The sequence below is a fragment of the Lepidochelys kempii genome, chromosome 22 (assembly GCF_965140265.1).
Source record: "Lepidochelys kempii isolate rLepKem1 chromosome 22, rLepKem1.hap2, whole genome shotgun sequence".
NCBI lineage: Eukaryota > Metazoa > Chordata > Testudines > Cheloniidae > Lepidochelys > Lepidochelys kempii.
Window position 1 is genome coordinate 12,211,501 of NC_133277.1, and position 27,819 is coordinate 12,239,319.

Consider the following 27,819-nt stretch of genomic DNA (forward strand, 5'->3'; position numbering starts at 1 on the left):
AACAGTGATACAAGCCATACAGCAACACAAGTGTGATTATTTGGTTTTGTAATTCAGTAGGATTCTTCCTCCTGGATGAGTGGAAAGTTTGGTTCTCAACCAGGAGTCTGGGGCACCCTGGGGGGCCGTAAGCAGGTTTCAGGGGGTCTGCCACGCATGGCCAGCGTTAGACTCGCTAGAGCTCAGGGCAGAAAGCTAAAGCCCTGCCACACGGGACTTCAGCCTGGGGCACTGAGCCCCATCACTCGACGCTGAAGACAAAGGAACTTAGCTTTGCGGCGCCCCCTTTGGTGTGGGGCCCCGGGCAATTGCCCTGCTTGATTCCCCCTAATGCTGGCCCTAGCTTTTATATACAGAAAAACAGTTGTCATGGTACAGCTGGGCCAGGGAGCTTTCATAGCATGTGGGGGGGGGGGCGCAGAAAGGAAAAGGTTGAGAACCCCGAGCTATGGGATGAAATGATCCTGCCCTCAAGCCCTTGTATGCAAAGCTCCAGTAGGAACCCTACCTTTCATAGGTGATCCCTGTGGCGTTGCTGGGACATGCACCCCCATTCCAGGACCTCGACGATATGGGAAGTTCTCGGGGCTGTATTTCTCACAAAGAACTTGCATGAAACTCCTTCCGCTGGGCTGATCCATGTTCCCTTCTTGGAATTCTACAGTTAATGCAGAAAACATCAGACAATATACACAATCCACTGCTAATCAGCTCATCTCCAGAAGGCAGCAGTGAATCTTATGCTACACTTCCTTAAGTAACGGACAATTTTTTAAAAAGCTAAGGACAGCTTGGCAGTAAACAGAGTATACCACCATATATTTTACTCTTCCACCCACAAGCACCCTGAAATACTACCAGGTACTTCCTCAAGACAGTGACCCACAGCAGAAATGGGCTGCTTACTGATCTTATCAGTAACTGTGAACGCTTCCTAGACTCCCTGGACCAACAGGTTTGAATCCTGACAGAGTCAACTCAGCCCTTCATCACCTCGAAGGGGATAACACTGAGTTCCACGAAGTTTACTGTGCAGGGATGTTTTAAACAAGACCATAAAAATTAAAATCCTGCCTGCTCTGCATGGACATTTACGATCCCATGGAACTTAATTTAAAGATTCATCTCAGAGTCGTTGGCTAAAATCCCCAACCCCAAAGTTATGCAGCATGCTGTCTGACATGCTCCACCCCAGAAGTGGCTGCATTTCAGTGATGCCATGTGCATATAGTTCGTAAAAATCATTGGGATGTGTCAGAATGAATGGCGCTATGTAAATATTATAATCATTAGTACACATAAGATAGTTATTACACACCCAGAGAAACAACACATTGCTATTATTTAAGCACACAAGACACAGTAGTTAGAATTCCAGAGGGATTAATACAACTATACCCACGACAAACCTATAAAATCCTAAATTACAACTGAGCTGACATTGTCATCATAACAATATCTTGCACCTACATAGCTCATTTCCCCACAGGATTGCAGAGTACTTTACAAACATTAATGAATCCTCATGATGCTCTTGTAAGGCAAGTAAGTGTTATCTCCATTTTGCAGAAGGGGAAGCTAAGGCAGAGAGGTGTGTGACTTGCTCACAGTCACAGGACTCTGGCATAGCTTAGATCAGAACTGCAGGGTACAGGTTCTAACTCAAACTATTTATCTTAGGTTTGTCTAGGGAGCCCATCATCATAGACAACAGTGCCTCATTCACAGCAAGTTTTAGGGTGAAAAAGATCAGCCTTTTTCAGCTGACCATTTCCAAAGGTGTTAAACTGGGACTGCTACCCAGGCATGGAGAAAGGATGGAAAGATACAGGCTTTTGATGAGGATGTTAAGACTGTGCCATGAATCAATAGCACAAACACATGAACAAATTGCTTGGCCAGCCATAAAAAAAAAAATCTTGCCAGCTCAATTTTGCAGGTCCCTAATGTATTTCGAAGATGCATCTCACTTGGGTACTTTTGCACCACATGAAGCGAGGTAACATGGAAATTACAAAGCAGAGGCTCTTTTATATGCCAAATCAAAGGGCTTTGTGTATTGTGGTTTGCTGACCTTTACAAAATAGTATCAAATGTCGGCTGGCAGTTACTCAGTGCCTAGATACTGTGGTGACTGCCATTCTACATGTGCCCCAGAAAGAAGTTAGCTCATCTGTCCTAATTTCCTACCCAGAGGTAGGAACATTTCATAATATTTATGATAAAAAGAAATAGTGTTTCATCAAGTCAAGCGAACTGCACAGCACAAGGGCTTAATACAGCCCCTGCATCCTAAAATGTAGCCTGCAAGGTACCTGGGTTGAGGAGAAATCCAGAAAGACTAGTGATTTTAACAGCCCAGGGCACAAGTCTACAGTGACTTAGCGCTTTGAAGATGTTGAACAATACAGAAGTGCTAAGGATTATTTTCCTCTCTAAATCTCTGAGGACATCCTGTTTGTTTCAGGACTTTGTCTTTTTAAAAGAAACACTGCCATCCCATCCTTTCAAAGAGTCTGTAAATGCTTCGCATAACGGCATGCAGGGTGAGGAAAAAGCTGAGCAACTGCAAGTTTTCACTGCGGCTAAACTTAACCAAAAAACAATTAGCCAGCTGTTTCAATTGCTGAAGAAGGCAAATCAAACCAAGAATATGGCACTGCCTAAAGTCAACTTGATACATCAAGTCAAGACACTGATCTAGCATTTAGAGCACTGGAACAGAACTCAGGAGATCTGGGTTCTATCCTGGCTCTGCCTCTGGAAGAACTTGGGCAAGTCACTTCACCTTCCTGTGCCTCAGTTTCCCTAATTGTAAAAAAAAAATGGAGAAATGATAATGAGCTCCTTTGTAAAGCATTTTCAGATCTATTAATGAAAAACAATAAAGGACTAGGTGTTATTATTATGTTTGCAGGACCAGGGCTATAAAGTTCCCCCGAAAAAAAAATCCTATCGTACAAAAGCTGCCTAAAATTATGCTCCTAAATTCCATGAAATGCAGTCGAACAAGCATAAATGAGGTCAAAATTGGGCCACTGGTGTCTGAGTTTTCCAAGGAAGGTATAAATAATGAAATATTTTCTATTACCAACAGAAAGGTCAACTCAAGCTTGTACATTTCTCTTCATCAATCTGACTGCTCCAAGAATCTGCCTTCCCTCTACCTAACCAGAAGACTGTGTTCATGTCCCCTCCCTGCAGCAATTAACTCTTCCTTAGATCCACTATAGGTGGAAACGGATGGCAGATTATGAAAGGAAGAGGAAAACATCTGCTGCATAGATTTCCCTCTGCTGTTAATGATCTGCTTGGAGACCGTGACTTTGCTTTTTCTTGGATGATTTATCTCTGGTCACAAGCTGTTGAAGTACCTCTATCACAAAGGAATTAAATATCATAAGCAGTGAGATGACCTAAACCTACCACCAACATTCTATAAAAGATAAGTTATGCTTGGTAGGTAGGGATTCAGAAGCCCTGTGCTACACAGAATCATAGAACTGAAAGGGACCTCCAGAGGTCATCTAGTCCAATCCCCTGCACTCAAGGCAGGACTAAGTATTATCTAGACTATCCCTGACAGGCGTTTGTCCAATGTGCTCTTAAAAATCCCCAGTGATAGAGATTCCACCACTTCCCTAGGCAATTTATTCCAGTGCTTAACCACTCTGACAGGAAGTTTTTCCTAATGTCCAACCTAAACCGCCCTTGCTGCAATTTAAGCCCATCGCTTCTTGTCCTATCCTCAGAAGTTAAGAAGAATTTTTCTCCCTCCTCCTTGTAACAAACTTTTATGTACTTGAAAACTTATGTTCCCTCTCAAGTCTTCTCTTCTCCAGACTAAACAAACCCAATTTTTTCAATCTTCCCTCATGTGTCATGTTTTCTAGACCTTTCATCATTTTTGTTGCTCTTCTCTGGGCTTTCTCCAATTTGTGCACATCTTTCCTGAAATGTGGCGCCCAGAACTGGACACAATACTCCAGCTGTGGCCTAATCAGCGTGGAGTAGAGTGGAAGAGTTACTTCTCGTGTCTTGCTTACAATACTCCTGCTAATACATCCCAGAATGATCTTTGCTTTTTTTGCAACAGCGTTACGCTGTTGACTCACATATAGCTTGTGATCCACTATGACTCCCAGATTCCTTTCCACAGTACTCCTTCCTAGGCAGTCATTTCCCATTTGTATGTGTGCAACTGATTGTTTGTTCCTAAGTGGAGTACTTTGCATTTGTCCTTATTGAATTTCATCCTATTTACTTCAGACCATTTCTCCAGTTTGTCCAGATCATTTTGAATTTTAATCCTATCCTCCAAAGCACTTGCAACCCTTCCCAGCTTGGTATCGTCCGCAAACTTTATAAGTGTACTCTCTATGTCATTATCTAAATCACTGATGAAGATATGGAACAGAACCGGACCCAGAACCGAACCCTGAGGGACCCCACTCGTTATGCCCTTCCAGCATATTATCAGCATAACTGATAATACTCTCTGGGAATGATTTTCCAACATAGTACAACACAACACAACATATAATGGGAATGAAAGTATCTTCTGCTGAAATTCCATGTGTGTGAACATCAAAGCCGCCATGGCATTTTTGTAAGAGTTTGCCATTTTATCCTAAGCCCCTTTTTCTTTTAAGTACTCTATCGTCACATGGGGCTGATCACCCATTTGGCGCACACTCCTTCCCCCGAGGCAGCTTCATTTGAATGATGCAATGTGTAGCGTTTGTGAATGGCAACACTCAAGGAAGGGTCCCTCTCTCATAAAAAAATACATTTCATGTTGAAATTCACAATATGCTGCAGGGATGATACTTGCTAACGATCAAGGCTTTGGGCTGAAATGCCCTGATCTTAACATACAGCTGTAGCTCAGACACACAGAAAAGACAGATATTTGCTTCCAAACATGCACTCAGACCTTCTATGTTGGAACTTTTAAAATTTTAAAGTTTTTAAACAAAAGAAACTCACTCACCCATAAAGCGCTCTCTCCTTTACTTGGCTTTTTAGTCAACTCCACCGCTGTTCGTGCACTGAGCTAACATCGGTTGGTAAATTCCACATGAGAAAGACACCTCAATACAAACACTGGAAAAGAAAATGTCAGAAATAATTTAAAAAATATTTCATATTGAATTTTTAGCTTAGCAAACCAATTTTGTCTCCAGAGGACAGCAAGCTTAGGGTCTGAGTAACTTTCCCAATTCCCTTCCTGAACAGTTAACACTAGTCATAATTATTCTAGATGCATTTTGCTTTTCCAAAGCTGCATCACTGTTCTACCATGCAAGTATGCATCAATATGGCAAAATATTCAGGGTTAATAATAAAGGGTTAACAGAAAATGCAAGAACAGCATATGGTATTTCAAAGCATGTCTCACACATACAATGGCACAATATGATAATTTGCACTGTGAGCATTTTTACACAGCTGATTAAAGGGGCGTCAACTAGTTTAAAAAAAATTCTTAATTTTGGATCTAAGTGTTAATGTGGAAATAACTACAAAACCTACTCTGGAAAGGTACCCATGATATTTTAAAAATGTCAATGAAAAGTGTTTTTCTGGATTTAAACCTTTCTCTAAAGTGTTGTGAATTCAACCAACTATATGCTAAGTGTAAGAGAACCAGAAAGTGAAACTGACTAGTAACCGGACTGAAACTGACTCATCCCAGCCAATGAAATATAAAAGAGACAAACCAAGGGAAGCAAAATGTATATCAGAATTTTATGCTTTCATTTCCAGCGATCTAAGGCACAGAGAGGTCAACTTTAATGAAGTTCCAATAGCAGCAAGACTCCACCAGAGCAGAGCCAAACCAGTCTTTCACCTAAACAATAATGCATTTTGACATGCACAGGGACATAAAAAATACTGTTTTTTAAAGGGATGAATGCAACAGAACATGCTCTTTGCTTAATGAAGTTAGGATGTGCATCTCCCATGAAATACTGGCGAAAGTTATTTTTCAAGACCTTTAAAATATTGCATAAACAATAACTCCTACTCACTGTTATGAGGGTTTTCTTAGGAGTTGCTAAGACACATCTGAACACTGAACCATCTATCTGAAATGGTTAATACTACTGGGAGAAAGAAAAGAACCATGTGACAGATGCTAGTCATAACACTTAACATGCTTCTGGAAGGGACTCAGACACTATGGTGAGGGACTGGGAACAAGAACCTGAGTAGAATAATGCTTCCGTGGTTAACAGAAAACCATAAACCCCCATGCCGTACCAACTGGACAAGATATTCCTCACTTCCTGTCCTAGACTGTTGTATAGTGTTGCTCTGTGCTGTGAAACAGATGCCTAGTTCCACCCTAGATGTGCTTGCATTTCAGTGTGGGGAAAAGGGTACTGAAAGGTTTCTTTAGTTAAATGTTATAAAGTATATTGAAATCTTTGGAGGGAGGGAGTAACAAGCAAGTTGTTCAAACCTAGAGAACAAAAACACGATAATAGCAGCCAACATGGATTTGTCAAGAACAAATCATGTCAAGCCAATGTAATTTCCTCTTTTGCCTGTGTAACCAGCCTAGTGGATAGGGGGAAAGCAGTAGAGGGGATATATATATATATATATATGTACTTCAGTAAGGCTCTTGGTGCAGTCCCACATGAAATTCTTAGAAGTAACCTAGGGAAATATGGTCTAGACGAAATTAGTATAAGGTGGGTGATAAATGGTTGAAAGACCGAGTAGCTATCACAGTTCACTGTAAAACTGGCAAGTTATATCAAGTGGGGCCCTTCAGAGATCTGTCCTGTCTGGCACTATTTAATTCTTTCATGAGCAATTTGGATGAAGGAGTGGAGAGTATGTTTATAAAGCTTGCAGATGACACCAAGGTGGGAGGATTTGCAAGCACTTTCTAAGACAAGATTAAAATTCAAATTTATTTTGATAAACTGGAGAATTGGTCTGAAATCAGTAAGATGATATTCAGTAATGACAAATGCAAACTACTACACTTCAGATGGAAAACTCAAATGCACAAAGATAAAATATCGTAGGAAATAACAGCAGTATGACAGAAGAAGATCCAGCGGTTATATTGGATCACAAATTGAATGAGAGTCTACAGTGTGATGCTGTTGTGGGGGGAAAAGGCAAATGTCATTCTGAGATGTATTAACAAAAGTATCATAATTAAGACACAGCAGGTAACTGTTCCACTCTAATCAGTGCTGGTGAGGCCCCAGTTGGAGTACCATGTCCAGTTTGGTGCTTTAAGGAAGATGTGGACAAATTGGAGAGTGTGCAGAAGAGCACAACGAAAGTGATAAGAGGTTTAGAAACATGACCCATGAGGAAAAGTTGAAAGAAATGGGAATGTGTAGTTTAACTGAAAGCTGAGTTTTCAAATACATAAAAGGTTGTTATAAAGAGAATGGTGATCACTTTTTCCTCTGTGTCCACCGAGGGTAGAACAAGTAGTCACCTTAGTTTGCAGCAAAGGAGATGTAGGTTGGATATTAAGATAAACTATTGTTATACTTAAAAAGCTTGTTGCTGAAAGAGGTTACCAAGGGAAGTGGTGGAATTCACACCCTTTTGGGGGTTTTATGAACTAGTTAGACAAACACCTGTCAGGGATGGCCCAGATATACTTAATCCTGCCTCAGTGAAGGGGGTGCAGGAAAGGGACTAGATAACCTTTCGAGGTTCCTTCCTGTCCTACGTTTCTGATTCTAAGGTGGGAGAAGTGCAGATGATTACAGCACATATTAGGTACAGCCAAAACCAGTAAAAAGTTAGTACATAGCGGAGTTTAACTGAACCTTATACCTTTTTTTTTTTTAAATCACACGCATCACTTTTTCTCCTCCATGATGTAGTGAAAATAAGCCAATATCTAGGACATTCATGCACTTGACTAGTGATGCTCAGCCTCCGGGGGGGGGGGGGGGGATCAAAGATGCATCTAAATGAAACTGGCTTATATCTGAACTCTCCAGGTGCAACCGGGCATTAAAGGCTAGTTCCACAGACGGTCCGAAGAAAAGCCTTCCCTCTGTTTCTCTCACCAATCACCCAGGCCCCTCGGGCCCGGCCTTCACCAGAGTCAGGAATCGCCCGAAGAGCTGAGGGATCCAGAGTCACTCCGCATTCCCCCCACCCCATCAGGGCCACCGCACCCAGGGTGCAGCAAGCACTCAGCCCGCCTGAGGACCGGGGGGCAGCGACCCCTCTCCCCCAGGGTTGTGCAGCCAGTGCCCTCCCCCCCACCTCTCAGGAGCCCAGGGGACACCCGGGGCGCAGTGCCCTGGGCCAGGGCAGAGCAGCCCCCGCCCGCTGCGAGGAGGCCCTGGACGGCTCGGCCACTCAGAGCCCCAGCGCCAGGGGCGCCCGGCGGGACCCTGAGAGGGCGCCCCCCATTCCTGCCCCCCCCGCCCCGGGGGGTGGGGGTTGGGACGCGCAGGCCCCGGCTTCCCGCCCTCGCCCCCGGCTCTCACCCGGCCCCGCTCTTCCCCCGCCCTGACGCCGCGTCCTGCACTGAGGCCTGACCCGGAAACAGCTTCTCGGCAACCAAACATCACGTGAGGGCCAGCTGCGCGGGTCACGTGAGCAAGGTGCGGGTGGGGAAGGGGGATAACAGGCCGGTTACCATGGAGACGGTGAGGCTTCGGGGCCTAGCTGGAGCCAGGCAGCCTAGTCCGGCATGCATTGCGCTCCCCGGGCCTGGAGGTCCCGCAGCCCAGACCCTCCCCCCCCGGCCAGTGAATGGGGCAGCATCACAGGGCTGCAGTGACTTCACACCTCATGACATCACAGTCACACGGGGGTGACGTCATAGAATGACAGGGAGGGACACCCCAAGATGCTGTGTTGCATCATCTCTGCCCAACAAGCTGAGCGCTGCAAAAAAGCAGCAAGAGATACCCTTGGCGCAGGTAGGTGAGTGCTGCTTATTATTCATTATTGCTAGTGTTATTGCTGATGATAATATTTGGAGGAGGGGTGCTGAGAGAAGAGTCCTTTATGTTTGAAATGCAATGTTGGCAACCTTAATCCTCACACTGACATCACTGTCTTCATGCTGCACCATGGTGACAACAGGCAGGGGGCATCCCATCAGCATGGCATAATGCAGGGACATCCCATCCCGCACTCACGTTGCCTTGTCGGGCCGTGACGTGATAGCATGAGGCTGTGGCTTTGCATCATCATACTCCTTCTTTGGAAAATTATTTGAAAAAGCTCTGTGGACATGCTGCAGACGGGGCCAAAACAGAGCCTGGGATCTGAACCCCCTTAGCTAAGGGAAGCTTAGCTCCAGACCCAAATTGTGCAACTCACACCCATCTATAACCAATACAGATATGTCCTGCTGTAAATACAACCATACAATACAGTGCTGCTGTTGCCCCAGGAAACGGAAAAAAGTATTCTATGGAGAAAAAGTTACTGCTATCTCATCGATATTGTATTCCAAATTTAGAAAAAAAAAATACAAATGAGGGATGATATAAAAGGGCAAAAAAGAGTGACAGGGTGGATTTTTGTTCCACAGATCTGAAACCTAATCCACAGGCAGTTTGGATAAAGGTCCTATTTTAAATACCGCACTGCCTTTCCACCCCACTTTTCACCTAATACTTACGGAGGCTTGCAGGAAAGCCCAGCCATCATTTACAAGTTTGTCTGTTTCTGCTGCTTAATCCCTCGGTCATGGCTCCTCTCTGCATGTGACTGGCCATGATGTCACAAGGGAGTATGACAAGACACGTGGAGGATAAAGCAGCAGCACTGGATAAACTTGCCTGGCAACAAATCTTCCTGATTTCCCACAAACATCCTCAGTGATACTAGACGATAAGAAAAAGAAACTGTCTAAAATGAGGGATTTCACCTCTGCTACAAGTCATCATTGGAGGAAATTTGTCAGTAGGGTTACATCAAGGATGGTGAAATTTAATGGGTTAAAATCTTTCCATGAGGCATTAGCAGCTCTGTACCTCTCCAGCATCACCAGCAGAATACTACTTTTACAAATAGGCACCTATCCACAGCCCATCAAGACAACTGAACACAATAGTATCATTATGGATGCTATCTAGATGGATGGAAGGAAGGCCAGTCGAGCGTGTACAGCACTAACCTGGGCTGTGAGAAACCCACATCTCTACCACAGACTTCCTGTGTGACTTTGAGGAAGTCATTTAGTTTCCTCTGTGCCTGTTTCTCTATTAGTAAAATGAGGATAATACCACTTCCCTTCTTTGCAGGGTTATTGTGAGGGCAAATACATTAAAGACGTGCGGCACTCAGATATTGCAGTGATGGGGGCCAGCTAATTATATCAGATCTATTGTGAGCTCTTTGGGATAGTAGCTTTGTCATCCTACCTAACTAAAGCACATACCATGCTGTTGGTATAATACAAGTAATAAACAACTTATTGAGCTGAGGGCAAAACTCTTGGGACAGAGCAATATCAGCAGTTGCCTCCACAGTGAAACGCCACACCAGAGATCACAACGAGCCCAAGCCTGAGCATTTTCAGAGCACTCTGCTGTAACAGTAGTTGTCAACATAGCATCTAGGTACCAGTTACAAGGTTAAGAGCTGCATTAAGTTAGTTCAGAACTGGTCCTGCCTACTGCCACTCTTTGGTTCAGCCTCTTTCTCTGATTCCCCACCTCTGCTGGTTGCTGGGCCTTCATTCATACAGGAAGGCTTTTAAACTAGAATATTGGGTTTGCAACTGTAATAAAAAAAGGCTGGTAAGAAATATATCGATTTCCTGGTCCCGGTCACCTGTCCTCATTCAGGGTTACAAAAGGTTCCTACCCTGTCAGTGTCTGGTCAGTTACCACAGTTGCTGTCACAGTATGGGCCTGTGCTTTCACATGTTGTATCCCCAGTGTCACCCTGAAGTTTAGGTGTGTGTCATACCCATGAAGTCAGAGCCGTGGATTTGTTACCATGGCAATATGCAGTGTTAGAAGCCACCTATCAACACTCCAAAATATACACACAGCTTTCACAGGGCTGGTTTTCTCTTTAACAGAGAAGAAACACTTATCTACATTCCTCTGAATGGAATATTTGCTTCCTTTTATACATTCCTGAGAGTGCTTTGTCTCTGTTTTCTTTGCTTCCCGCCTCCTCATCTGTTTTCATAAGAGAAAGAACCCAGATGCATTCAGAATATGCAGTCTTCTTCTAACAACCCTCATGTTTTTGCACAAGATACCTAAGCTATTCAGTCACTAGTATACAAAGAGTAAGAATGTACCTTAGCTCATAACTTGTGCCATCAGATGGCATTTTGATACCAAATTCATTTTAATTGCTGCGTTCTAGAGTTACAGATTCAACTGGACATAATAGATTTCCTTGTTGACCTCTACTGGGTCAATACTGTGAGTGTGAGATTATGACCAGTGCACTCCCATGGCTAAATACAAGTCTGCTTTAATGGGGACTACATAACTCAGAGAATTGGTAATGGGATATAGTCTTTCACCTGTGGCTGCCAGTCTGAATTTAGCCTAACCTGGTTGTGATTGAAAGTGCTTATCTGTTGGCTGTCTCATGGTCCATGTGAAAAGAGTTTGGTGGGTTCCAATCCAGTACGTAGTAGACAGGTATTCACATCACAAAACCACACCCGCCACTAAGTGCACCCCTTTGCTGACAGTCTCAGCAGAGAACTCAAGGACCAAATAGGTTATGGGAACTAAATTCACCTCTTCACATTTCCTCTAATGGTTGAGGACCCTGTTGGTGGGAAAATGTGGGGGAAAGTTGTTCTGCTACTTACCTGTAATGTAGCTATTCTGTGAATGGACAGTAGGCTTCACTCAATAGGGCATTAGTCCTGCACTATTCATGAATAATAAATTCATGCTGGGTGAAAGACGAGTTTAATCCTTATTTCATTATTCTGACACATTTTAAAGAGGAACTAGTACCCTGGATGCAAACATCCCCAAACCCAGAGAAAGTTTGGCTCAAGATTCATATCCCATGGCTTATGCCCAACTCTACTGTACCATATTTAATTTCACGTAATAAGAATGGTTGGGACATATGGGAATGAGGCACCCAAGCCCCATTGATTTTCAGTAGTATTTGGGTGCCCTATCCACATTCCTAGCTAATAAAAATAATAGTTAACACCTTTAAATCTATGGATCCAAACACATTTCAGAAAAGTTGGTAGGTCTCATTATCCCAATTTTACAGATGGAAAAACTGAGGCATGGAGAGGTGAGGTGAGTTGCTCAAGGTCACACAGGGAGTCAGTGGCAGAGCCAGTACGAGTTTAATATCTGCTGGATGCTGCTGCCTCCAAATCATCATCTAAATATTGAAATGATTCATTAGTTTTATTTTTTCATGTTTGGCAAAAATTTAAACATCTGTGGCTTTTTACTTCTTTTTTTTTTTAGCTTTTACATCCATTTGCTTATTGGTTTGACAACCACATCTTCCTTCACCCTTGGGGATTATTCTTCAGATCCTCAGAGAGACTTCAGTTTTCTCACACATCTCTCTTCCTTTCACTTAATTTAAACATTTTTGGCCAATTTCATGATTTTAATAATGAGAAATAAATTTGGAGTTTTAATAAGCGTTGAGAGGAGAACTTTCATTTCGGCTGGGGATTAAGAAGGGAGCTAAAGGTGAAAATCCCGTTAGACATACCATCCGAATTTGAGCTCTAGCGCAGCAGCAGGGCCCGATCCTGAGAGATACTAAGGCCCTCCACTTCCATTAACATCAGCATGGGTACGTCTGTTCTGCATCTGAGCGTGAATCTCCCAGCACAAAGCCGCTGACTTGTGGTAGTGGGGCTTGTGCTGGCACGCTAAAAATAGCAGTACAGATGATGAAGCTCAGGCTGGAGCCTGGGTTCTATAACTTTGGGGCGGTTCAGAGCACCGTCTACACAACTATTTTTAGCATGCGTCCAGCTAGCACCGATCTGTGGACCCAGGCTCTGGGGCTCACTGTCAGATGCAGTGTAGACATACGTGGAGATTTTGAGGGCCCTGAGCCTTTTAAAATGTGATGCTATAATATAAATGCACAGCATTGGTAGCTCTCAGATATTTATCTCATAACTTTAAAATCCAACTTCACTTACTGCTATCCCCAACTGATCAGCTCAAAGCAGCTTCTCACTAAACCATTAATTTAAAGTCACAATTCACAATGACCTCAGATTTCACATAAGAGCTTCATGAATAATTTTGTGGGTCTTTGTAAGTTATCCAGGACTAATGCACTCTCATGCTACTTTTCAAGTAGGCATCACTAGACTATAATCATTTAAGTATAATATCACCAGCCCACAGATAACACTTGATTCACTTTTGATTTAACAAAATCAGATTGCAAAATAAAAAAACAAATCAATAAATAGCCGCACATTTCTGCTAGTTTTTGGTTGGTTTCTGAACTCACCTTGAGATGATCATGGGACAAAATGGACTTTAACCCTTTTGTTTAAGATTTTTCCTGCTGTCCTGGCTAACCATTAACAGCTAAAGGGGAGAGCTTTTCAGGTAATTCCCTGAAACGTGCAAAAGTCTTGTGCTGTCTATTTACACAGCAGATTAATTTTACTCAGCAAATATGCAGTGTAGCTGTAGCCATGTTGGTCCCAGGATATTAGAGAGACAATGTGGGTGAGATATTTTTATTGGACCAACTTCTGTTGGAGAGAGAGACAAGCTTTCAAGCCATACAAAGTTGGTCCAATAAAAGATATTACCTCGTCCGACCTCTCACCCAGACAGGGAATAAACAGCTGAGCTTCCAGGCACACTGCAAGGTCTAACTTATCATCAGCTACCTGATATTTAAGAGTTTTATACAGTTTAAGGCCAGAAGGGATCATTAGATTCTATAATCTGACCACTTGTATATCATAGACCATTAAATTTCACCCAGATACCCTTATATTGAGCCCAAGGACATTTGTTAAATCAAAGCATTTCAGTCCTCAGGGGACTAAATTGTTGTGTGCCCCTGGCAGACAACAGGAGTGACCAAGGTGCCACCAAATGTCCAAGGCCCCTGGAGAGGCAGAATATTGATTAAGTGAGTCATGCCCAGATGATCCCAGCAGGTGATCCACACCCCATACTGCAGAAGAAGGTGAAAAAATCCCAAAGTCTCTGAATAGGGCAGTGATGGTTTGAGACTCTGGCAGGGATTGCACAGGGAAGCTGATGAATGTTTGTTATATTTATGCTGTCTCTGGGTTATTTGATTTGGTCCGATCTGGTATAATTGATGAGTCTGTTAATTTATCTGTGTGTTTTTACAAGATAGACAAGGGAGCCCAGAACACTTTAGGTGGGCTGGTTTTTTTGGTACAGTTTAATAAAAATAGGAATACATAACAAACAGATCAAGGGACTGTCGGAATGTCCCAGCTCACTTCTGTTGTCAGGTTACAGCACAAAAAAAGCAGGTGTTTCTGAGATACTATTCTTAATTGTATTACCATAATGCCTCAGAGTCCCAGTCACAGACTAGGACCTCATTATGTTTGTACAGGGCCTAGCACCAAGTGCTAAGGTTCCAAAGCATAAATGTCTGTACAGTGCAAAAACAATGCAACTGGCACCAAAGCCAATCTGAGCAAATGGTAATCAGCGATATGGAGGCACTGCAGCCTACTGGTTAGAGTGCAGAATTTGGGGTTCTAACCCCAGCTGTGCTGCTGACGTATTGCGCAGAATTGGCAAGCCACTTCATGTTTCTGTGCCTCATGTGTAAAAAGGGGCTAATGATACTTACCTAGGATTACTGAGATAATGTCTGTACAGCATTTTGAAACAGCGAAACTGCTGTTGACTTCAATGGGGCCAGTATTTCACTTGTAAAGTGCAATCTGAGTGTGGAGTTTTGTTACTATACACAGTGAATGTGGGGGACCAAAAGGTGTTAATCTGAGTGCCATGATCCCTGAGTATGTGTGCCCCACCAAGTGAGCTGCCTAGTGTGTTAGCATTACAATGTATCCCCACTCAGAACAGTGCTGAGGCCACGACTGAGAAATACCTTCCTTGTATCCTCTATAGGAAAAAAGCTCTCTGCACCCACAAGCAATGGCAGACCTTCCATTCAGCTCCCAGAGCGCAGACACCAGCAGCACTAAGAGATACCTGAGAGGGCACCGTGGGCATTAGCATGCAAATCAGCTCAGCAAACTCTGGACTCCTGCCACATAACAACGCACCTGTGAAACACAGCAGGTATGAAAGGCAAGCATGGGTACAGATTATGCTAAGAGTCCTCACCAAGCTGAGAAGGGTCCCTGGTGCAGCCTACTTAGACCCTCCTAAGGGGTGAATAACTCCTTTGGTAAGCTGGGGGATTGTCTGTAATTCTCCAAAGAGGAGCTAGCACTATCTGTCCTCCGCACAGTTTGCGGAGACCTGATTCTAGCTCATTCTCTGCCCAGAATGGAATACGAGGAGCAGCCAAGAAAGAATCTGCTGTCAGCTGCTCGTCACGTCACAGGGTCTGACAGTCAAGAGCACAAGTGGCATGGGATAGTGTCAGCTTTCTAAACCCTAACCCAAAGCATCTACGGACCTAGCTAGAGGGGAACAGGTGATGGGGCTCCAGGCACGGAACTGGCTGGGCCTTCCTTTGCCAGCCCTGCTAGAGTATGGCTTCTTTCGGAGTTGGGAGGAAAAATCACGAGCTCTGTAGCTCTCCCTGATCTTGGAAAGGGAAGTACATAGGATCTGGCCCTTGGAAAGATGCTGGCCTATTGATAGGATTTCAGCTTTCCTTATGTTGAAGCAATTATTATTTGCTAACACATGGCAATTCTCCAGCACCTTTCATCCAAAGCTTTCAAAGCCCTTTGCAAATGCAAATGAATGAAGCCTCACAACATGCCTCCCCTCACTCCCATATATCAATCTACAGCACTTATCTGGTCCCCATCACCCTAGTATCTGAGTGTCTCACAGTCTTTAATGTATTTGTCCTCACAGGGCAGTGCTATTATCCCCATTATACAGATGGGAAACTGAGGCACAGAAAGGCTAAAGGATTTGCTCAGGGTCTCACAGGGAGTCAGTGGCAGATCAAGAAATTGAATCCCCAACTCTCCCAAGTTCCAGCTAGTGCCCTAACCACTGCATGATCCTCTTTCTTCATAGTAGCGATAATCTTCCCCATTTTACTTGTGGGAAAATTGAGGCACAGAGAGGTCTAGGGAATTGCGCCAAGTCCCACAGCAAGTCAGCAGGAGTCCCAATCCCCTGCTTTAACCATGTGGTTACTTTGTGCTCTGTAAACAAAATAACCATATGCAAAAGCAAGGACAGGCTGAGTGGCCAAGGACACAGTACTGAGGTATTGTGGCATGCTATGGCCCTCCATCTTTGGATAGGTCCCTTTGACATTGTGATTTGTCCATGTAGGTCAAAGGTGTTCCCAACAGACAGGTCATGTGCAGTGCTGATAGACTGGTAACATCAGATTTGATTTAAAGACAACAGTCCAAATACTACGTGGTGCCTCACGGGGAGTCCAGCCCAGTGTGTGCATGAGTGTTTGAGTTTCACAGTTTTGCACGTCTGGGATTCTGGGCTGTTCCAGGGACCAGCTTTAAGTCTCTGGCCTAAATTAGAGTAGCCTCTGGAGCTAGATTAATTTACAACTACTTCCCCCCAGCCACCCATGGTCTGTTCTCTAGTTCAAAATAGCTGGATTATCCCAGATGCTCCCCCTCCTGTCCTATGACATCCCTGGCCTCTCCCCAATACTGGTGGTGGTGGTGGGTACTGCGGGGGGGGGGGCATGCTGCAAAAGTTCCGCAAGGGAGCAATCCTCACCATTCTGCCTCCAGAGTGGCACAAAGGGGCTCTAATGAGGGATGGGATCTTGCCCAGGGGCTGCTTGTGTGGGTTGGTAGTAACTGGGGTTTATAATTTACAGAACATGGGGGAGTCACTAGGATCCAGGGCTGTCTCTGCAAAGGCTGTGCCCCTATATTGTCTCCTGGCCCCGAGCTCCATTCAGTCCCTTGGTGATGGCTCTGGTAGAGCAGCACCGCCAAAGGCTTCAGAAAACACTGCTGCCCTGTCCCTTCAGGCAATGGAAGGGAGAAGTGGTGGTGGGCAGGGAAGGTGACTGATAATTTACATAGCATAGAGAAGGAAGCTAAATCTGATTTAGTCAGTATTAACTCATGCTCTTTTGTCCCACAGGTTTGGGAAAGGAGAGAATCCAGCAGAGTAATTATTCCAGAATAGTGTGTCCACATGGAGCCATTAGTGGAATAGCTATAGTGCAATAGCTATTCTGCTCCAGCTGGGCTGGTCAACTTCCCCATGTAGCCAAGTCCTAAGAAACCTCAGCTGTTACTTTTGATTAGAATTTGGTATAGAAATCTGCATTACATTCACACACATGTCTGCCCAGCTCCATGCCATCTGAAATTACCAACAAACAGACCCTCTTAATGCGAGAGTGAGTTGTATTGACACTTGACCCTTAGTACAGAGGCACTTAGCAGTGTCACTCTGGATTTCAGGGTCCTTACTATGCTCTGACCTCCATTTAGGCTGCCTATAGACTAAGCCTGTCATGGCTGATAAGTGGCGCAGGAATAAAACTGGAGGCTGTGTGTTCATCTAGTCCTGGTTTAATCCTGCAAGCAATAATCAGAGCATCTCCTGTGATCCTCAGGCTGTTTACTGTAGACTCTGGAAGAACAATAGGTTTTTGGCAGACAAATCAGTCATCTTAACGCTCACCTGGGAATAAGAGAAGTATTTTTTCCATGCTCATTTGCATTTGCTTTAGGCTTAGAAATAAATTACATCAAATCTCAGTTCAGCGAGAACTAAGCCTGAAGAAAGTCAAAGGACTAAACTCATCAACATTACCTGGGCCCTAGGGAAGGGCTGATGTGATATAGGAAGTGTTCTCTCTTTGGGGTCTAAAGCGACATGAATTGTTGGGGGGCCAAACAGAGCTGCAGAGATACAGGGCCAGATCATCAACTGGTATAAATCAGTGTAGCTTGACTGATGTCTATGGAGCTGTGCTGTTTACATGAGTGGAGGATCTGGCACATATAGGGTATTAAACCCTCTCTGTGCTGCACTTCAGTTTGTGTCTATAGTACACAGTTTATCTAGATCCCTAGCTGGTGTAAATCCCTTGAACATAACTCCCTTGAAGTCCCTACTGATTTATAGCATCTGAGGATTTGCCTATTTAAGAATGCTAGCAGCTCATTAACAAAAACCTAAGCCTGTTAGAAATGATTCCATTGTTAGTACCTTTAAATTCCAGTGAGCACCTTTAAGCAAACATTCCATTGCAACCCTAGTGCATGAGAACTGGAAAATAGAACTGACCAGAAACAAAAGTGAAACTGACTAGCCTATTCTCCTTGATCCAACTGAGAAAAAGGGAATGCCAAATAACGTAAATAGTGCAAAAAGTAAATATTAAATCTTTTCAGTTTTACTAATCCAAGCTGCTATTTGTCACAGTGATAACAATGTTTGTTTTGAAACAAATGGTTCAGTATTTGATGTGTGATATGAAAACATATCTAGAAAATATATAATCACAAACATGACTGTGTCTGTCTTAAAGCTGGCCAGTGACATTTGGGTCTTAGAGGATTGATAGCTCTGTTGATAACCACAGTGCTGGAATATGAAGAGGAGACTTAGACTATTGGGCTAATAAAGTTAGCTTCCTTCCCTTTTATTATTGATCTCTCTTTAGCAGACCTTTTTGGAAGCTGGTTTTAAGTTGCACTTTACACTGTTAAATGGCTGCCAGGTTCCACCTGAGAAGCAGCTGCATATTAATGGGGTTTCAGCTGGTCCCTGCCTACAGTTTGTGAAGTACTTTTATCCCAAAGGTGCAATATTATTTGCTGTAAAAGGGAGTATTAATTCAGCTGGAATGGAGTGCATTCCTTCCTGAAAAATATCTGAGTTGTATCCATTGTACTGATCCAGCTGATAAGAGACTGAATTTCTCACCATTGCATCGAGTATCAGAGGAGCCTACTTTTGCTGAATTCATCACTACTGCTTTCAGGTGTGTGTTTTCAATCAGTTTGTGGCCATCAAATCATAATGGGATTTCTGGCACTTTGGGTTCTTTATATTCTACTCAGCAGGCATTTGTGCACATTTATCTTCTCCTTTACAAACTCTGTTCAAGTTCCAGCTTCTCCTTTAATTTACAAATTATGCCCTCCAGCATTTAGACTTTTCCCAGTACAGCAGCAGCATCTTTGGAAGGGAATGTATAAGACACTGAACTTTCGGGTATCATGGTTCTCCCCAATTTTTCTTTTAGATCTCTATTTAAAATCTGGTTTAGAATTTTTGCAGATTTAGGGCCCAATTCTGATCTTATTTATGCTACTATTGTATCAGCATAACTCTACTTGCTTCTATGGAGTTACTCTTGATTTACACCAATGTGAATTTAGTATCAGGCCTTTAAATGTACAACCACATCCCTATTTCCCCTGAAGTCAATAGAACTATGCCAATTTTACACCTGCTGGCAGTTGGGCCCAAAAGTCCTGTTAGAAGGGATAGGAAGGACAAGTGGGATATTATAGGTAATTAGTTAGGGACAAAGAGATCCAAATCCAGTTAGCTGTGGTTTGCCTCTTTGAACAGGCATTTTTTCCTGTTCTCATAGGCAACATATAACATGGTTTCCCTAAACTCAGTGTTGAACCCTGCCTCTGTTTCTCCTTTCTCACATACCCCAGCGAACCAACTCACCAGCCAGCTGCATCAATGAATCAAAGCTCTTTCCTTCCCTTTTCCCAGGAACCTATTTACTGTTCAAACAAACTCAATCTAACACCAGTCAAAACAAGAATACCAGGTCCTGTTGCATGGCCCCTTGTAAGGTATCTACTTCAGAAGGCTGCTTACTTTCCCCATCCAGGTCTTTCACCTAGCTAGCATTACATTAAACCCTTTCCTTACTCTAGACCCACCCTGTAACTCTCATCCCTGAGTTAACTTCCTGTCAGACCGTTCTCTCACCTAAAGGAAGGCAACTGATGAATCATAAGCAGGAAGGCTGACCCTTAAAGGGCAACCCCATCCTATGACACCAGCATCAAGGAACAATTTTGGTTCTGAAAGGGTTAAACAGTCTTCTTCACTATTATCCAGTCAGGAGAACTGAACTAAAAAGAGATCTTTTTGTCATTTTCAGCTTGCCATAGTCCTGCTGGCTTGCAAGTCACAAAATGTCCCTCTTGTGTTTTAATGTTCAGTAACAACCCCTACGCTAGACTTGTGAAGGCCATGGGTCCACATCAACACCTTCCCAGTGCCCACAGTTAGTTACAGGCTAGACTTCAGGGGGAAGTGCTGAGTGAAAAATTAAACTGCCTGGAATGCAAAACGAATGAAACTTTCATCACAAAAGAATCCCCAGTTTTAGTTATTCTCATACTAGAGCCTCTCCTAACCAGTAAGACTGGCCCAGCTGCAGGATGTGTGTTTTCATATTAACAGGGGAGGAAGGTAACCAAAGGAATTTAGGTAATAGGAACACTCAGTTTACATGCCTCCTGGGTTCAGCAGTGAAGCTCTTGTAATGGAAGAGGGAGGCAGGGGGCTCTGGTGAAACAATTAAAAGGGATTAAAGCCAAGTATTATCTTTTAATAGATCTAATCGTCACCTCCCAGTGGAATCCACAGAGCTATCTTACTAGAATTACCCCCATTTTATCAAGAGATGGCTACTGTGGGAAAGTGCAATTTGGATGGCAAACCACTCCAAATCTTGACCTTCATTAACATGTGAGTGGGATTGGCCAAATGAAAGAGGCCGTCAAAATGGTTTCCAGGGTGAGAACAAAGAGCGGGGGGGAGGGAGCGTGTGTTCCTGCTCTGTTTGTGTACTTATACATAGGCCATACTTATAGGATGGGGACCTCTATCCCAGAAAGCAGTGACTATGAAAAAGATTTGGGGGTCATGGTGGATAATCAGCTGAACATGAGTTCCCAGTGTGATACTGTGGCCAAAAGTGTGCATGTGTAATGTAGGACTGCATAAACGGGAATAGCAAGGAGGCATAGAGAGGTTATTTTACCTCTTTAATTTGGCAGTGGTGCAACCGCTGCTGGAAGTTGAAGCTAGATAAATTCAGAGTGGAAATAAGGTGTACGTTTTTAATGGTGTGGTTTTAATTTTTAATTGGACCATTGGAACAATTTACCAAGGTTTGTGGCGGAATCCCCATTTTTAATTCAAGGTGGGAAGGTTTTCTATAAAATATGGTCTCAGAATTATTTTGGGGCAGCGCAATGCCCTGTGTTCGACAGGTCAGACTAGATGAGCACAAGGGTCCCGTCTCGCTTTTGAGTGTGAGTGCACCATGTAAGCCCCTCCTCTGTGTGTGTTCTGAAAGACACCAGCCAAGGCTTTCAAACCAAACCAGCTTTTATCCATCCACTACTAGTTCAAGGTTTATTTATATTTTTATTGTAAACAATCTGATCAAACAAAAAAAAACAAACCACAACCCCTCAATATACAGACTCTGATAGAAAATACAGCCTGGGAAAGGAAAGCTGACAAAAATAGATAAAAGTAAAGACAAATCAAGAGCGAACTGGACTGGTTTATTTTTCCTGATGTCCTCAGTCTGAGTGATGACTGGGAGATTCCCTCGGCATAGCGAAAGGAAAAATGTCTGGCACTGTCAAGTTCCCTCTTTATTCACTGTGGCAACTGGGGGGAAAAAATCAGATATGATAAATGATGGACAGGAATCTTTTCTTTTGCTAATCTGTAAATAAATTTTCAACAGCAAGTTTCTTTTGATGAATAGTGCCTGGCGCACATAAGAACATATTTGGCCTTTAAACAAACATAAGAGGTTTTCAGACATCTCTGATATGTTGATTTTTTTTTTAAGTGTTTGTTTAGGCTGGCAAATCGTAGAATGCGTGCTATGAGTTACCACTATTTGCCTTTAAAATCAACAGCCCACCTCCCCAGGTGGTAGAAATCCACCCAGCACAATTGGCTTTAATGCAGTGGCCCTGACTTTCACCAGTGGAGGAGCTGGTACAAGGAGTCTAGCTAGATGCTAAGATTCAGATCCCCGACAGTATTTAGGCTCCAAGCTTCTGTTGAAGTCAGTGGATGTTAGGTGCCTACATACCTTTGAGGATCTGGGCCTGCTCTGTTCTTCACTTTGTGTAAATTGAGCTGGCCCAATTAACAGCAGTTTAGCTGTATTGATTTACACCTGTGGAAGATCTGACCCCAGGAATCTAGCTAGCTGCTAATATATAATGCTAATATAATGCCAACTTTGGATGTCAGAGGTGGGGATCAAACCTGAGACCTCTTGAGCCAAATGATGTGTGTTTTTAGCTAAGGCTATAGCAGGCTCCTCAATAGCTACCTAGCCTAGCCACTGCTATGAGGGGACAGAGTGCCACACCAAGTAAGCAGGAGTTATATGCTCCCCTGAGGCAGGATTCTTCAGAGAATTTCAGAGATTTCCCTAAGTTGAGTTCCCCATATGAGCTATTACTTGTAATACCAACCATTTTGGATGTCATCAGCGGGGATCAAACCTGGGACCTCTTGAGCAAAATGCATGTGCTGCTACTGCATGAGCAGCCAGCCACGTTTCTCTCAGCTAATCCTGTCATAGGCTTTTCAATCTCTCATTGGCCTAGCCACCACTAGAGAGTGGACAGAGTGCCATATTGAGCAGATGCGGGTTACACTCAGACTTTGCTCCAACCCCTCAGCTGGTGTAGGCTGCCCCTGACTCCACTGACAAAATATAGCTACATTAATGTACATCACTTGAGGGGCTGGTTCACTTTGCACACACTGAGCAGAACTCTGACTTAGGCCCTGTCCACATTTGCATCAAAAGAATGCTGGCTGTGACCATGTTAAAGCACACACTGCTAGCATGGCTTCCCTGACCAAGAAGGAAAGGGATTATATTTTCTCCTTCTCCCCACCTGCGAGCTAAGTGGTTCCAGAGAGATTTTAAGCAGTTATCAACTCAACCTTCCCCTCTCAGGGCAGAAGCCAACAATATCTGATGGGGCTAGGACAAATCATCTCCTAAGGGCAGGTTACTCCATAACTGTCTGGTCTCTTTTCCAATCCCCATCCCTGCTATTCTGCTAGTGATGCTTGCCAACCCAGGTCCTTTTTGTCTGCCTCTCCCACACTGCCCCCAGGCATGGGACACCCGGCAAAGCCACCGCTCTCTTCTCCCAAAGATGCTCTTCTACGACGTCAACAAGTAACTAGCCCCAACTGACCGTGGCAAGATTTTGGTGTATTTGGGGGTAGTCTTGAATTGACTCACCCCTCCTGCTTCCAGCCAAGAACCCCAAAAGCATTATGGGCCAGATCCTCAGTGTAAATGTGTGTAGCTCTAGTGAAGTTAAGGGAATTTTTCTGATTTACAGCACCTAAGGAGCTGGCCCTGTTACTGGAACATTTTATTATCAGAAAGTGGCCAATTCTCATATGCTCATTCTATGGGTACATTTCAATTTGTCTCTACCCTCCCAGTTCTGTTTGTTTCGAATGTGGGATCTGCACAGATTCAGAGGTCAGAAGGGACCATTATGATCATCTGGTCTGACCTCCTGCATAACCCAGGCCAGAGACCCTCACTGAGAGCAGGGACTGTTCCCTTCTTTTTATCTTTTTTTTTTGGGTGCTGCCAAAAAGAGCTACTATGTAATAATCTCCAGTGCCCATTGCTGGTATCTGCATTCTCTGGGTTTCTTTATACCCACCTGTAAAGTATCTGGCTACAGGTTATTGGACTAGGTGGACCATTGCTCTGATCTGCTACAGGGAATCCTGTGTGCAGGGAAACGATGCTAGACCCCTGTTTCCAGCAATCTGGTTTAAAAGAGCTGTGGCTTGCATTGTTCTGATCTCACTGCAGCATAGGGCCAAGGGGACTGTGTTGTTTTTTCTAAAGTGATCATGTGTCCTTCCCAGCTTTTTTCCTTTGTTTTCTTTGGGAATGATTACAGATAATGACAGCAACAGAGGTGTTAGGTATTATGCAAGTAGCGAGAAATTTGCAGAGGCCAAAGCAGCAACCTGCTGCAGTGAAGACCAAGTGACCTCTCCGATCCTCCGGGGGCGCTATTGGGCTGCACCCATGAGTGATGGAACTCAAACTGCCTCAAATCTTTAAAAGTGTGGAGGGCGGGGAGGGGGAATCATAATTGTACAAGGACATCTTTTATTTCAGTACATTGAAAATAAAAAGAAAGAAATAAAAAAATACAACAGGATATACCTTTGCTCAAGGTTTGTGTTTATCGCCACCCCCTTATAACTTCCCCCCTTTTTATTTTACAATCAGAAATTGCATAGAATTTTGTTTTTCAATCAGAAAATTAAACTCTTCAATGTAAACCCCACATTTGTACCAAGCAGAGGGCAAGCTGCTGCTGCTGCTGCTATGCAAGGAAGGATTTTCTCACGAAGACCCGGAGTGATCCTCCTATTGAAGCAGACCTCCCTGCCCCATGACCTTCATTCAAGGACATTTGGTAGCAAGGAAATCCACAGATCCCAGATGGCACCTGGGTCACACACAGGCCCAGCTACTGAGCCTGGGGACAGTGGTTAGAGTTCATAGGATGGGAATGTGTTGTACCTGTGAGCACCAGTTTCTATCATGATGCCTACAACTGTACTTTCAGAAGCCCGTGACAGTGGCTAGTAAGTGCCACTGCCCTCTGCTGGGGGGAAAAGGCAGCATTCCTAAGAGAGCATATGGGATCCAACAACACCTGCCAGTTACACCTTCCTCGATGCTTCATACTCACCATGCACACTCACCCTCCCTGACAGAAAAAACAAACAAAAAAAAAGACACAGAACCCCTGAAATTCCAGGTGTTTCAAGGCCTCTCTGAATTCACTGTGTGTGTTGGTTGGTTTTTGGCATTTTTATTTTTAATAACTCCTTGAATGGACTTTCATTTCTTCCGCTGCTTCTGTTTGGGAATCATCTCCTGTCCCTCCCTTCCACTCCCCACATGCCACATTGCTGCAAAGGAAGGAGAGTTCAGCACCTGAAATCCGGTGTGCTGGAGACTCCAGGCCCTGATTTACCAAAAATAAAATAAAATAGATTACTCCTCTCTTCCCCTCCCCCCACCCCATCAAATAGCAATACCTCCCAGAGAACATCCCTACTGAGTCTGTGTGATCAAGACAGATGACACTAGTGTCCTTTTCTCCTATCTTAGGATGGGGTAGTTCTGACAATGACTCTTCCCCCCCTAGTTGGGGCATTTCTGGTATATGAATTGCCCTCTGTGTGTGTTGTACCCACCCCAAAACCAGATTTTTGAGGTGGGGGAAAGCTGCTGGAGACTGGCCAACCAGAGAATCTTCCACCTAGTGGTTCAGAATCCAAGTGGGATGAATGTCCTCTTAGATAGGAGAGGTATCAAAAATCTCTGGCTGGTTCTGGTTCTCAGCCTGAAGGTTTGTCTTGTTCTTGCGGAGCTGGATAACTGCTTTTAATTTAAAAACAAGTCTAACATTGTACAAGTCCATGTTCTGTAAAATGGAACATGAGTTTCTTTGCCCACCCCTGCCCCACTCTACTCGGGTTCGCTGCTGTTGGTGGCTTTCTCCCATTCCAAGCTCTCTTCGCTTTGTGCAAGCGAACCTGGAGCTGGCCGCGCCCGGAGGCCCTGGAACCTCCGACACTCTGGGCATACCCGAATGTGCGTGCAGCCTCGGGCCACCAGAGCGGCTTCTTGTGCAAGTCTTTGCGCCAGTGGGTCTGGCTCACCACCGCCGCATAGTTTCCCGTTGCTGAGAGTGGTTGTACTGCAGGGTCGGCGTTCCTCAGCAATAATGGGCCGAGTCCGTATCATCCCCCCTCGCCTTCGCCGAGGGTGCAAACTGTCTTTGCAGAGGATGATACTGCGCAGCTCTGTCACCATCTCCTGGCAGACAGACACCTGGAAGGCACACACAAGCAAGAGGTCAATTTCCAAGATACTGCTCAGATCTCAACGTCTGTACCAATTCTGAATCCTGATGCTCAACTGTTCTGGATGCCAAAACTAGTGCTTGGGATCTTCACCTGTTCTCATAATCGGCATTTAGCACTGCCACCTGTTCTAGATTCCACTAACTGGAATTCCCACTGATTCTGGACCCCAATATCAACATCAGAGGCCCTCACATGTTCTAGAGCCTCAAGTTCATGTCAGGGATCCTTATCCGTTCTAGACAGAAATTCATGTGTTCTAAATCCCACCAACTGCACATGGAATTTCCATATGTTCCAGACCCCCAACAACTGCAAATAGAATTTGCAGATAATCTACATCTTACTAACTACACATAAGATGTTTGTAAGTTCTAGACCTGGCTGAGTGCACTGGAAATTTTACATGCTCTGTACCTGGAATTCTCTTGTGTTTTAGGTCTCACTGCCTGCAACATTCATACCTAGACCCACGACCCTCATCTATTCCAGACCCATCCCACTTTTTTATAGGCTTCTCTATGGTGCTCCTCACTGCAGTACTTGAGGACCTCACAAACATTAATGTGCATACTTCCTGCAACATCAGTGACAGTCCTGAGCCTACCTCTGTCTGTTCAGAGTGTCGTAGGCTCCACAAAAATTCCAGCATTGCCATAAAAATGGCTACAATTAAGCCACATATGAGAACCACAAAGATTCCACCAATATTCTCCATTCCCAGACCTGAAATAAAGCAAAGGAAAAAAATAAACTGGAGAGGAAGAGACAACAAATGTTGTGTTCGGAACCACATAGAAATCTTGACTCTTCTAATTATCTTTGAGCTCATCCACCCAGGGAACAAAAACAGTACAATGGGCCCTTTGCTGTTCAATCAAAATTAACTAGCACAGCTTGAATTGTAAATACCAAATTACTTGCAATGATCTGCTTGCGATCGAAGAATTCTTCCTAGGAAGTATGATTTAGCAAATAATTTCAAACAACAAATACCTCTGAGAGAAGTGTAAAGTGGTTTGCAGATAAACAAAGCAGGAAAAGGAAGAAAGATCAATCAGATAAATTATGTCCTACAAATTATTTACTCAGCGGTTGTCACTATGAAGTCAGTAAATGGACATGAGAAAGCATCATTGACAAAGCAAAGAGAAGGAAGAGATGGAAATCAGAACATTAGGAGAGGGCAGGACCAAGAGCAATTCCTTCATTCACATGCAATAATGCTGATAGAAAATGATTACTATTTACATCTGGAGGACGCAACTGAGATCAGGGCCGCAGTGTGTTAGGTGACAGTAAGAGGCAGTCCCTGCCCCAAACAGCTTAGAATCTAAATAGACAAGGCAGGCAAAAGGAGAAACAGAAGCACAAGGAGAAATGATTTAGTCAAGGTCACACATTAGGTCACTGGTGGAACCAGAACCCCTCAGTCCCTCTCCAGTGGCCTCGTCACTAAGACTATGCCCCAGATAAATTTCAGGGAGCTGGGCCCTTAGCTCAGCATGCAGAGTCCCAGAAATGACTTCTTTCACCACTACTTGTTGTTCTAGGGTCACGGGTGGACTGGACTGTTGATTGAATTGATGACAATGAAGCATGCGGCACCTTGTACTGAGGGGACTGTATGTGGCTATTAGTCAACCAGGACACCTGTAAAATCTTCCTCCCCCTCTGTAACATTAAATCAAAGCGAGAGAATCCGTGATTTACTGACCTAATCTCTGCGTGGCTTTTCGACATAAAACCTCCCCCCAATCCTTGT

At 43.9% G+C, this 27,819-nt stretch overlaps 2 protein-coding genes and 1 long non-coding RNA gene across 18 annotated transcripts in view; 1 reads left to right on the plus strand and 2 right to left on the minus strand.

Annotated features, from left to right (window-relative positions):
- LOC140901770 (tubulin-specific chaperone cofactor E-like protein) overlaps positions 1-8,571 on the minus strand; it is a 118,204-nt gene extending 109,633 nt beyond the window's left edge. For 5 of the 13 annotated variants that reach the window (XM_073321237.1, XM_073321240.1, XM_073321228.1 and 2 more), the window contains exons 1-4: positions 7,822-8,468; positions 6,036-6,110; positions 4,994-5,106; positions 509-658 (exon numbers count right to left, since the gene is read on the minus strand). In XM_073321237.1, the coding sequence (XP_073177338.1) occupies positions 509-658; positions 4,994-4,997 (154 nt within the window). In that variant the 5' untranslated portion in view covers positions 4,998-5,106; positions 6,036-6,110; positions 7,822-8,468. Of the gene's footprint in view, positions 1-508; positions 659-4,993; positions 5,107-6,035; positions 6,111-7,821; positions 8,469-8,489 lie in introns of those variants that run through there. The other 8 variants (XM_073321230.1, XM_073321231.1, XM_073321234.1 and 5 more) reach the window with 8 other exon arrangements.
- Positions 8,572-8,650: 79 nt separating this feature from the next.
- Positions 8,651-18,503, plus strand: LOC140901776 (uncharacterized). The gene is made up of 3 exons (XR_012155970.1): positions 8,651-8,927; positions 15,081-15,254; positions 17,229-18,503. It is a non-coding gene; the product is annotated as an uncharacterized lncRNA (long non-coding RNA).
- Positions 18,504-21,504: 3,001 nt separating this feature from the next.
- Positions 21,505-27,819, minus strand: part of GRIK4 (glutamate ionotropic receptor kainate type subunit 4) — a 304,903-nt gene continuing 298,588 nt past the window's right edge. For 3 of the 4 annotated variants that reach the window (XM_073321251.1, XM_073321249.1, XM_073321247.1), the window contains 2 exons: positions 26,662-26,780; positions 25,562-26,022 (listed from right to left, as the gene is read on the minus strand). In XM_073321251.1, coding sequence (XP_073177352.1) covers positions 25,657-26,022; positions 26,662-26,780 — 485 coding nt within the window. In that variant the 3' untranslated portion in view covers positions 25,562-25,656. Of the gene's footprint in view, positions 21,765-25,561; positions 26,023-26,661; positions 26,781-27,819 lie in introns of those variants that run through there. The other variant, XM_073321250.1, reaches the window with a different exon arrangement.